This window comes from Echinops telfairi, unplaced genomic scaffold, assembly GCF_000313985.2.
Source record: "Echinops telfairi isolate 266 unplaced genomic scaffold, ASM31398v2 ScPeMD7_7468;HRSCAF=8506_0, whole genome shotgun sequence".
Lineage (NCBI taxonomy): Eukaryota > Metazoa > Chordata > Mammalia > Afrosoricida > Tenrecidae > Echinops > Echinops telfairi.
The window spans coordinates 30,966,112-30,978,780 of record NW_022111369.1 but is presented as its reverse complement, the minus strand read 5'-3'; the positions used below and the strand labels follow the sequence as shown (position 1 = coordinate 30,978,780).

Here is a 12,669-nt window from a genome sequence, read left to right as displayed (position 1 = left end):
ATAATAAAGGCCTCACTGAATAGCAGCCTTGTGTTTGATCTCATTCTATTGAAAGGGAAATCGCTCCAGGTCCCTAACATTCATAGGAGCAGTTCACTATAAATTGGCATTGACTGATGGCAGTGAGTTTGGGTTTTGTTTTTTCAAGAATCTGACATATGGAAATGCTGTGAGCTGGAATCTATGCTAACATCCAACAGTACAAAATCTATAGGGAAAACCTTCCTTGTACAGATTATCCTTGATCTGCTGTGGCCCTAATAAGATCCCTTAACTTCATGAATGAGCTAACACAAGTCACATGTTTAGGAACTAGAAATGATCCATGTTGAATAAATAGTAGTATATGCTTAGCATATACGTAGATTGAAGTTTTTCACCCTAAAGTTTGATAACCTAATTGCCTTAAGTTTTCTGATTATGAACTTTCTAAAGAACAAAGACCTTCAGTTTGTGTGTCTAATATAAATAGTCTTGATAATATTGTTCCCTAAGAGAAACCTAAGGAACCCACCTTTCCATTTATAAGTCTGATCTTACAGTCCCATCTCATGGTGCCTGACAATCATGAAGATTCCAGATGCTCAAAAAAAGACAAAAAAGACCGTTAAGTCTTTTATTTGAAGGCTAATAAACATTTCAAGCAATGAAGATAGAAACACCAAAAGTTTAAGTATGATCCATTCATGACTGCTGCCATTTGAATCTCCTGATTCTCTGCCTCAAAGTTCAGTCAAGTTCTCATACTTAAAATGAGGAGTTGATACCAAGGGCTCAAGTAGAAAGCAAATGTTTTGAAAATGATGAGGGCAACAAATGTACAAATGTGCTTGACACACAATGTATGTATGTATGCATGTATGTATTGCGATAAAAGTTGTACGAGCCCCCAATAAAATGATTTAAAACACCCAACAACCCTAAAGTGAAACAATAACAACAACAACAAAGTTCTCATATTTGCCATTTGTGCCCGTCCCCATGTTCCTGGGTTGAAATGCTTGTTGTCGACGATGTGAGGTAATGCTCATGAAACACAGCAGTAAAGTGCAGGCTACGGCATTTGAGAGGTACTTCTTACATCATATGAAACAGTGACATGATACAAGCCTTCATTATACTTAGCGAGCTAGAAGCTTCTGATTCCAGCATTTTTGCACAAATAATGAGTATGCTATACCTTTCTTTTTATACCCTAGGCGCTATGTGCGCATAAGTGCACTACAGTAATAATTTTGCACATGTTGCTGACTTCGAGCTCATATAGTTTGTTCTCCATGTCGTATCTTCATCTAGGTGCCTGCTGACGTGGAGAGCTGGTTCCCAGCAGCAGGCCTGCAGCCGCCGCCCATGGAGTTTTAAAGCCACCTGGCCGGATTCCTTCCTGGCTCTGCCAACAGCCTTCTGCTACGAAGGAAGAAATCATTTTTCCCCTACCCTCGAAACAGTTCTCAGCAAGGTGGCTGTCTTCAATCCAGGAAATGGGGGAGTCTGCACACCCAGTTCAGACAGGCCCCTTGGGGCTGGGGGGCTGGGGGAGACCAGCTGTTGCTCTGGGATTGTGGGAGTTTCCTGCCCGTGTGGCAGAGGCAAGGCAGGTGGGAGAGCCATGGGGACAGAGGGGACATCCATCCCTCCCTTAGATGAGGTCGGTCTGACAAGACATCCAGATGTCCAACAGTCAGAACCTGAATGGTCCTGCTGCCAGGCTTTGCCGTGGGGCTGGGGCCCTTTTGATGTGCTGTGTTGTATGTAGCATTCCACCCCTTCCCAGCGCGACAGACAGGAAACATCATGGCTCCTGGGACCAGTGGCACCCTGGCCTACAGCACATGCACAGTACGAACGATTTATTTTCCAATTACTGGGGACTACCAAACTCACATCATGACTTCTTTCACCATGACTCGCACCTTGATTATACACATATGGTCAAAAGTAACCATGCTGGACTATTGAAAGAGGCCGACGTTTAATGAGGCTGAAATTCACTTGTGCGTGGTGTTTTCGTGGATACGCTGAGCCAGAACTTTTGCCACCATTTATATGTGTGTGCACATTATTTGTTGCAGTGAGCTGTTGGAAAAAGATGTGTAGACTGTGCATGTAGAACAGGAAAGAACATGACATGTAAGTGTAATTAGAGATAAAAATATATCTTTAACAATTGTAGTACAATTATGCAAAGCATTCAGATGAGCCAGAAATCTCGGAAATGATTGCAAAAAAAAGTTTTCTCCCCATAAAATCACTCTTGTGCCATTCTCTCTTGTGTCCTGTGAAATCAGCTTCAGCTAAAGGACAAGTCATAGTAATGGCAACTGCCAAAGTCACAAGAGATGCTAAGGAAGGAAAAAAAGAGTCAGGAAAAGCAGAAGCCCACATACACAGTAAGATTCTGATTAACTGATGAACTTAAAAATCATGTACCGATCCGTTTTCCAGAAAGGAAAATGCACTTATTGTCCTTTAGCTTTATATCCAATAATCGCATCAAACTTAATATTGATCCTTCGTCTTAAGAGTCTCAGGAAGCGCTCAGGGAACATCCTAAAGGAAAACAGGATAGACAGGCAGTTAGAAAAGAACACATTTGTAAAATATCTTCTTTTTCTGTGTATGTTCAATTTCCTATGGATCAACCCCATCTGTGTTCTTCCTGAACAGACTGGAAACGGTAACGTGGTGACCACTATTGTCCTGCCCACAAGTCCCTTTCCTTCTTAAAAGGAAGGTTGATCCTTTTTTAAAGTAGGAGTGAGTGACTATATTATTTTCCAATTACTGGGGACTACCAAACTCACATCATGACTTCTTTCACCATGACTCGCACCTTGATTATACACATATGGTCAAAAGTAACCATGCTGGACTATTGAAAGAGGCCGACGTTTAATGAGGCTGAAATTCACTTGTGCGTGGTATATTGAATATATATATATACCTAGTTTGAAAAACAACTGTGAGGGGGCTTCCATGATCTTTTAATTCCATTCCCCCCTCTCCCCGCCAAACTTTTGGCGTCTTTCAACAATCTAGCAGAGGAGGAGTATAGAACTGAACCCCTGACCTGTTAGCGCGTTTGAAAAAAGGGATCCTGACATTGAAAAGGAAGTGAGTGGAGGGCTAAGAGTACATTTTATAACGAATACGAATAATAGCATACTCCCAGAAAAAGACGGGGAAGTAGAATTACTGACAATGCAGACACACGTTTGGTTTTGAGTGTAATGTTGAACAAGGTATTTAGCTTTTGAGTTGAAATCCCACATGCTAAAATGGAAACTGCAGCCCCAGAGCCACAGGCAGCTCTTGGGTCCATACAAGTGGCTCTGAAGTAAAATTGAACATAAAACAACCATAGTTTCATTTAAGGGATATTATTCATTTAAGGGATATTATTTAGATAATGGTGATTTCATTTGTTTGTAAAAATATATTTATGGCTCTCAAATACTTTTGAAATTTTGTGGGATGGGATTGGTTCTTCTGCCTTAAAAGTGTGCCGACCCCTGGTCTAGCCCATTGCTTTATCTTCTCCCGCTGCCTTCCCCTACCCCATCGGCAATATTCAAACTGAATTCACTTTGGTATGAAAGTCTTTTATCTTGGACTTTTGTTTTGCTTTGCTTTCTTCTCAATAACACTGGTCTCATAATCATATTTGTCCTGTTGTGATTAAAGGCTAGGAATTACAATGCATATTTTGGGTGGACGTATTAAAATCATAACAACAGGGATAATATTTTTTCTTCCCCCTGCCCCTATACTTAAGAATATTTAGTAACTTGTCATGTTCTCATTCTCCTGAGAAAGTATATAAGTCTGTGTAACAACAAGATATATACTTGTGTTTACAGAGATGAGCCAGATGGCATTACAGTAGGATTTGCGAACGGAACATCAAACGCTTGCAGTCAGAGGAAAAGTCTCATGCACTGCCGTGGGAGTCAATTCTGACTCACAGCCACCCTGTAGGGCAGGGTAGAACTGTCCCTGTGGGTTTCTGAGATGGTAACTCTACAGGAGTAGAAAATTTCATCTATCTCCTGTGGAGCAGCTGGTGGTTTTGAACTGCTGACCTTGAGGTTAGCAGCCCAATGTGTACCCACTACGTCACAAAGGAGATCAGGACAATGACAATAATGGTAACAATGATCTTACTAATAATGTTTGGTATGATAATATCCATTATCATACTTAATTGCCAACTCAAGGTGAGTCCATGGGTTGCAGAGTGGAACTGATCATAAGCTTTCAAAACGAGATGGACTAGCCTTGTTTCGGAGTCATCTCTGGGTGGATTCAAACCCCCAAGCCTTTTGGTTGGTAGCTAAGCTGAGTGCTTAGCTGTTTGCACCACCCAGGGACTTGCAGTATTCATTGTATTACATATTGACATGCGACACTGACTGGGTGCTCACAGTGAACTCAGGAGCCTTGCTGGTGAGTGAATTGGGCTGCGAACCCAGCCTATTCTTATGGTTCTCATGTAATCAATTGTTCTTTATCAACTACAGGATGTGATTGGAAATCTCCATAGAGACCTGTCCTAGTTAAATCTCATTTCTACATTAACCGACTCTCCCCCATTGTCTCTTACCTTTCCACTATTGTTAAAATGCACAATGAGAATGGAATAAAAATCATTTTCTTCTCAGTCAGGATTCCGTTCATCAGCTTATCGGCCACTTCCTCGGGTTCTAGAGTGGGTCCCAAGCTGAAAGCAGAGGCAGCCATCAGAAGAATAGTTGGGTGCTAAATCAATATTATGAGCCATAAGTACAATGGGCTTGTAGCATCATCCACGCTTACCACCATGGAGCCAATCACTGGTGCCCAATAAATGACAAATTGCCTTGAGTAATTATTATCACTCATTTAGTGCTTATTATGTACTGCACACTGTGCTAAGCATGCCACACAGGTTATCCCATTGAAGTTTTATTCCTGCGAGGGAGATACTAAAAGTCCTTTTTCCCAAAAGACAATTTTAGGAGTACCTAGGTCTCCAAAACCTCTTGGCAGCACCTGTCCAGAACTCACAGTGACTCAGTGGTTTCCAGGGTGGGAGGGAGGGGAAAGTGGGAGTCATTGCTTCAGGGGCTTCTGAGGGGCACTGAGCATCTCTTACAGGTGAGAAGAAAACTTTGAAACAAATCATGATGATGGGTGCCTGGCATGCTGAACAAAATAAATGTCACTAAATTGTACATGTATGAAATGTTAAAATGGCCTTTTGGTGGGGGGTGGTATATATTCACCCCAATAAAACCATAATTTAGCTTGATCAGAACTGACTAAGTCAGCCTTAGACTTTTATAAATATCAGGAGAGAAAACACGACACACTTTCTTTGTTGTTGTTGTTGTTGTTAGTTGTCATCAAGTTGTTTTCACCCCGGAGGAAGATTCTGCCTGGTCCAAAGGCGTGCTCACAATTGTATGGTCGAGCCCACTGCTGCAACCGCCGTGTCAACCCCTCTCTTTGACGGCCTTCCTCCTTCCCGGTGCCCTGCGACTTTACCAAGCAGGCTGCCCTTGCCCGGGTTGTATTTCAACATAAAAGCTTTATTCTATACTAAGAGTCTATGAACAATTTCTAACAAGACAGAGGGTGCAAGATAGAATAGGCATGTGCCCAGTTCCTGGTCCTTGAGCTTGATAACCAAACAAAACCCAAACCTACTGCCACCAAGTTGGTTCCAACTCCCAGCAACCGTAGGTAGGGTTTTAGGCTGTGCAACTTTACGGGGGCAGACAACTCATCTTTCCTCTGGCGATGACTAGGTGTGAACTGATGACCTAACAAAGCACGCCTGAGATGATGTGTGGGAGAGGCGGCTGCAGCAGAGGCAGGTGCACCCAAAGCCCAGCACACGGCAGAGCACATGCAGTGGCTTTTCTGGTCCATGCAGTGAGTTAAGCTGTGTGCCTTGGGTTCCTGGAAGCACCTTTTAACACTTGTCCAAGTGGGACAGAGGCCACAGGGCCATGTGGCTCAAAGGCTGAGGACCACAAAGAGAACTGTCCACTGGTATGAATGAAAGGAGGCCCTGTGGAAAAAAGAACTGTATCCTTCACATTTCTATCCTGATTTGCAACTTGTTAAACTCCCCTAATTAACGCCAAGATCATGAGTGTTGTCTTTAGGTCCACGGGAACAGACTCTCACACCCACCAAAGAATAGGGTTGTGGGAAGGCTAGTGGTGTCTGAACAGAAAACAGAGGGGGGAAGGTAGACGTACCTTTGGTGTAAGAAACAGAAGTCATCAGGTTTTAGGCATCAAAGAACAAAATATCATATCACTGTGCATGAGGTGGGGAGTGCAGAGTGGGAACCCAAAGCCTATCTGCAGGCAACTAGACATCCCCTTACAGAAGAGTCATGGGGAGGAGATGAGCCAGTCAGTGTGCAGTATAGCAATAATGAAACATAAAACTTTCCTCTAATTCTTAAATGCTTTCCCACCAACACTATAATGATCCCGATTCTACCTTACAAATCTGGCTAGACCAGAAGATGTACACTGGTACAGATAGAAACTGAAAACACAGGGAATCCAGGACAGATGATCCCTTCAGGACCAGTGGTGAGAATGGCGATACCGGGAGGGTGGAAGGAAGGTGGGGTGGAAAGGGGGAACCGATTATAAATATCTACATATAACCTCCTCCCTGGGGGATGGACAACAGGGTGAAGGAAGACGTTGGACAGTGTAAGACATGACAAAATAATAATAATTTATAAACTATCAAGGGTTCATGAGGGAGGGGGGAGAGGGGAGGGTAGGCAAAAAATGAGGAGCTGATACCAAGGGCTTAAGTGGAGAGTAAATATTTTGAGAATGATGAGGTCAACGAATGTACAAATGTGGTTCACAAAATGGGTGTATGTATGGATTGTGATAAGAGTAGTATGAACCCCCAATAAAATGATTAAAAAGAAAATGTTTGGGAAATATTGATGGCAATATATGTACAAGCGTGCCTAATACAATTGAATGATGGATTGTCATAAGATTTGTAAGAGCCCCCAGCCCCAATAAAATGATTGAAAAAAACAAAACAGAAGGCTGAAAGGTAGAGGTACTTTTTGTTTCTGCCTCAAAGGTGTCCTCCTTGGGCTGATGTGTAGTTGGATTCTCCACCCACCGTGTGTAGCAGCAAGAGGTCAGACATGGCCTCCGAGCTAATTCTCCAAACTTACAGGGAAACTACCCCTTTAGGGCATCTTCAAACTGAACGTAATGTTTATCATAATAGGTGACACATCCGCCTTCAGCATTTTGCTCAAAATAATTATGGACAGGAGATCCCATTGGCAACAGCACTTTGAAACGTCGGCTGTGAAGCAGAGGGGGCAGTGAGTTTATCCTCATAGTGAGGGAATACTTTGGAAAAGGACGTGAGGAGGGTGGCACAGCTTCGAGAATGTAATCAATGTCACTTTCGTGTACATGTGGGCATTACCGAACTGATGTAGGGTTAACTGTGGACTTTAAAAAAGAAAAGGAAAAAAAAAAAGGAAAAAAGAAAAAAAAAAGAAAAGGCTGAGTTGCCTTTATAACGAATACAAAAACACAGAAAGAAAAAAATCTGTAAAGTCAGACAGGAAAAACTGCAAAGTAGTATTATACAGAAAGGTGGGTGTAATAATTGTGTACAGGAAGAGAGCATAGATTAAAAATTAATGATAGAGGATGTCCAATTGTCTACAGATCCCCTTATGGAAGGGTCACAAGGAAGAGATGAGCCAGTCAGGGTATAGTATAGCACCAACATAATGCTTCCTCCCTCTCCCTCCCCCAACTATCACAATTCTACCTTGCAAATTTTGGCAGGCTCCAGAAACCAATCCAAGTCTCCAGCTACCAAGTGAATGCTGAATCATGAAATGGGCCAAGTCAAACGATAGGGACACTGCGGTTTCCTATCAGCTTGTACTTAACTCCCTGACTTAAATTGTGGTTACTGGAGAACCACTCACTGTCAAATTCATTGCCATCTGGTCGAGTCCGACTCCTAGCGACCCTATAGGACAGGGTAAAACTGAGATTACAGCTTTTTACAGGAGTGGCAAGCTTGTCTTTCTCCCTCCTTGTAACCACTACGTCACCAGGGCTCCTTTGTCGACCTACCATGATCAGTCTTCTCAAGGAGGGTAGCCTGAGCCTGGTTTCTGGATGTAGAGGGAGCAAAGCAGGCTATTTGCAAATTATTCAAGCCTAGGTAGTGGCTACTTGAGAGGCTGCCACAAGGTGTTATCTGTTCGCCCTACTCTATCTCAGAGGGCAGCAGAGTGACCAGCTGCCTGGGGTTTGGAAGTATGATGGAGACATATAAGAGGAGCCAAAGGTCTGGGAGGAAAATCCAGGGGGGTGGAAAGATGAGCCAAATAAAACTATGCCCACCTCTAGGCTCAGTGCAGGTCTGGCTGTGCGTTGAGAAAGTGGGAAATACATCACAGAGCTGATCTGTAAAGATAGTGGCAGATGACTTGTTTTTCTCACCCTGTGGCATTCAAGAAAACCTACCCAAATCCTAGCTGACCACAAGCTAAGGAATGCTTTTGTGTCAACACAAAAGCAGAAAAATTGTCAGGAGGAAGTCACTAAACCACGAGACCAATCCAGCCTTCAGCCATTAGGAACAAAACAACCAGGGTGCGGGGAAGAATCTGATGCTGTCAGGAGAGCCCAGTTGCTGGAGAAGGACAGCATGCTTGGGGAAGCAGAGGGGCAGCGGAGGAGAGGAAGGCCCGCTATGAGATGGAGTGACAGGGTGGCTGCAGCAATGGGTTTCAGCACAAATAATTGTGAGGATTGAGCAGGATGGGGCAGTGTTTTGTCTGTTGTGCATTGGGTCGCTGTGGGTGGGAACCAACTCGGTGGTACCTAACAACAACAATATAAAGCCGCAGGGATCCCTGGTGGTATAGTGGGTTATGCATCGAGCTGCTAAAGGCAAGTCCAGCAGTTCAAAACCACCAGCTGATTCTCTAGCCTCTAGGGGTTCTAAACCTGTGGGTTACGATCCCTTTGGGGAGTCAAATGACCCTTTCACAGGGGTTGCCTAATTCATAACAGTAACAGAATTACTGTTACGAATTGGCAAAGAAAATAACTTTAAGGTTGGGAGTCAACACCACATGAGGAACTGTATTAAAGGGTCACGGCATTAAGAAGGTTGAGCACCACTGGTCTAGAGACAGATGAGGCTTTGGGCTTCTGTAGAAGATTTACAGGCTCAGAAACTCACAGGGGCAGGTCTACTCTGTCCTACAGGATGGCTATAAGTCAGAAGGCACTAGATGGCAGTGAGTTTGACATTTTGTTGTTGTTTTGTTTTCCTAGAAAACTACAATGACTAAAACAGCCTAGGAACCATCCCTCATAACTAAGCCTGCAAACCTATCAGCGTCTTCCCCACCTCCTCTTATGCAGACCCATCACGGAAAAAGTAGTTTGGTGGGAGTTACAAAGACTATGGCTCAGAGAACTGTATCAAATAACTAATTGCACTCTACTGTGCGTATCTGTAGGCATGGGATAATCATTGAATCTCAGCGCAGAATAGAATTAGAATTCTCTTTCCCTTCCAATGCAGCAAAGCAAAGTATTACATATTTTAAAAGTTGGAGGTGTCAAAGAGAGCACATAAAATAATGAGCGAAATGGCTTTTGGTGCAATGGAGATGAAAACCAAAGGCTAGGGAAGTCTGAGGAGAACCAGGCTCCTTATCCTGTGGTGCAGGCAGATACGAGTCCTGGGGAGGAGGGAATCCAGGAAAAGAATGCTTGCTCTTCTGAACAGTCTTCAGAGAGAAAGTCTCTTTGCAGCATATTGTTGCCAGACTCCCACGTTCCCACGGCCCATGCCTTCTCCCAAGCACCTGTGTAAACAGTAGGCACGCCTCCTCTTTCCCACCGTAATCTTTCCAGCCTAGCGCTTCAATGGCACTGCAGGAACAGAAACGGTCTTGATGCACTTGATCTCTTTCCCTAAGTCTTACCCCCAGTTGAAGAATTTCCAGCAAAGTCTAATGTCCAAAATCATGTCTCTTCAAGCAGACTAATAGAAAGTGCCCCCCTGCCCCACCCCAGCCAACAAAGAAATCACTTTCCTGGCAGAATAAAGTCCCAATCATTGAGACATCAGCAAGTGAAAAGCCTTCTTTTCCCTGACAGTTTGATATTAATATGAGTTGAAAATCTTGCTAAGCAAGTGTTCAAAATGGATTTAGCATACGGGCCAATCTATTAGGGTAGAGAACTGAGATGCATGCGGGGAATGAACAGGTTTAATAGAGTTGAAGTACTTTTTATAGGCAGAATACCTGTGTTTGATTATTTATTGTACCACTTACCTAAGTCAGCTGCGTAATTTGGGGGCAGGCATTTCCATTCTTTTAAAGCTCAGGGTTTTTTGTTGCTGTTTGGTTTAGTTTTGATTTTCTAACTGTTAAAAATGGAGGTCATGCATTGGTCAATATCTCATAGGGGTGTTGCTGACTTAGTGGTAGAAATCTTGCTTTCCATGCAGGTGAGCCAGCTTCCATCACCAGCCAATGCACATCAGGCACACCCATCACCTGTCTGCCAGGAGGGGGTCTTGCATGGTACTACGATGCTGAACAGAGATCAGTACGATTCCTAGACTGAACGTAGGAAGAAAGGCCTGGCAATCTGCAAAAAGTCAGATAATGAGACTGTTATGGATTAAAATGGTCTGCTTGAGTGCCTGGGGCAGGCCTGGGCACGGTTTCATTCCTTTGTGCGCAGGGTCATCATGAGCCAGGAATTGACTTGAGAGTAGCTGCCAGCAGCAACAAGTATGCCCTTCATGCCTGATCTCAGTCAATCCACATGATATCACTGAATGCCTGGAAGCTGGTTCTAGCACACTACACCCTCCGGGTACTATACTGATTGAGTGGGACGATGAACAGATGATGTGCACACCATGCAATGAAAGGCGGCTATTATTCCAAGACCCAAAATACCCTCCTAGTTTTCAGAGAAAAAAATAATAAACGGTGTCTGTGCCACGTAAGAAAATAAACATTTTAGAAGGATGTTCCAGAAAAATAACTCTTACCTCTCAAAAAAAGTTACCCAGAACACCCAATTGCACATAACTCAATACATTCAGACCAAGCTGCAGTACTTCTATCATTAATTGACTTATTAAATTATAGCTGGAAGACATTTCATTTAAAATTGTTCATATCAGAGAGGTCTACAGGACCAGCCCCATTCACAGCCAAACGGACACCCCCTCCCCCCACCCTAGAAGCATATGCTACAGAGGACAACACTAAGCCTACAGGTTGGGGAGAGGGGCCGGCCCACCACGCCCACACAGAAGCAAAGCCAGAAGGAAGAGAGAGTGAGGGACAAGACTCCACACTGGCCCACCAAGCCCTGAGGCCGGTGGCCCTGCACAGAGCTGCTAAGGCACAGAGAGGACTGTAGGGACTCAACAGCGCAAGACATGATGTCCCCTCAGTGGAGCACACCATGACAGAGAACAATAATACTGGGAACACATGGCAGGGGGTGGGTCCAGTTTGACCACCACCACAGTGGGGTGAACCAAGAAGGGAGCATAACAGACCAGCAATAGGAGCAAAGTAAAGCCACAAAGCCCCTGAGGAGCCTCCAAATTGACTTGAGACTAGGAGGGGCAGTTCCTGAAACCACCCAGGACCAGTGGGGAGATAGTCATAAAGGTCAGTAGACAGACCTAGAGTTATCTGTGTTTTTTTTGGGGGGGAGAGAGTTGCTAGTTCTTTTTTTCTTTTTCCTCTTTTTATTCAATCTTTTCTATCTTTCTTTTTTTTGCCTCTGTAAACACTGTTTTGCCTACCAATGTAAGATAGGCATGGGAAGTAAGCCCAAGGAGACAGCAACGGGACTGAAGGCTCCAGAGGGACCTGGAGGGAGGAGGTGGGGAAAGGAGTGGTGAGCAAACAAAGCCATACACAGAGGAACAGCTAGCGAATTAAAAACAACAATGAAGAGGATGTAGTGATTCCGGTGGTGCTGGAGCAACAGCATTCTAGCTGAGAGGAATTACTAAGAGGCAGAAGAAGGGTTCGCATGATGGTGGGGCAGGAGGAAGGTAAAAGGGACCAGAGGAAAGATCTAGGAAGCAAAGCTATGGATAGAGGTATAAACATAGGAGTGTACTTATGTAAATACATGAATTCATAAAAAGAGGTGTTTGCCAATATACATATGTTTATATGGCAATACATTGAAGAAGTGGATGGACTTTGGGCCTCTGCTCAACCCCTGCCTCAACACAAGAACACTGCTCTAACAACCTGGCATTATGTGATGCTCATGCTCCCAGCACTGTCGCTGAAGACAAAATGATGCATAAGCAAATATGGTGAAGACAGCTGATGGTGCCCAGCTATCAAAAGATATAGAGTCTGGGGTCTTAAAGGCTTGAAGTTAAATAAGCAGTCATCTAGCAGAGAAGCAACAAGCATACATGGAAGAAGCACACCTGCCTGTGCGATCATGAGGTGTTGACAACATCAGGTAACAGGCACCAGAAGACCAAAAACAACAACAAAAAAGCGTATTGTTGAGAACGAGGGGGGTCGGAGCAGAGAACCAAAACCCATCTGTAGACAATAGGACATCCCGTCACAGA

General features: G+C 43.9%; 1 protein-coding gene across 1 annotated transcript in view; it reads right to left on the bottom strand.

The window, feature by feature from the left end:
• Nucleotides 1-1,835: 1,835 nt before the first annotated feature.
• Nucleotides 1,836-12,669, bottom strand: part of LOC101648250 (estradiol 17-beta-dehydrogenase 11) — a 47,131-nt gene continuing 36,297 nt past the window's right edge. Inside the window, exons 6-7 of the mRNA XM_004703418.2 lie at nucleotides 4,604-4,720; nucleotides 1,836-2,550 (exon numbers count right to left, since the gene is read on the bottom strand). Of these exons, the coding sequence (XP_004703475.1) occupies nucleotides 2,460-2,550; nucleotides 4,604-4,720 (208 nt within the window). The 3' untranslated portion in view covers nucleotides 1,836-2,459. The remainder of the gene's footprint in view (nucleotides 2,551-4,603; nucleotides 4,721-12,669) is intronic.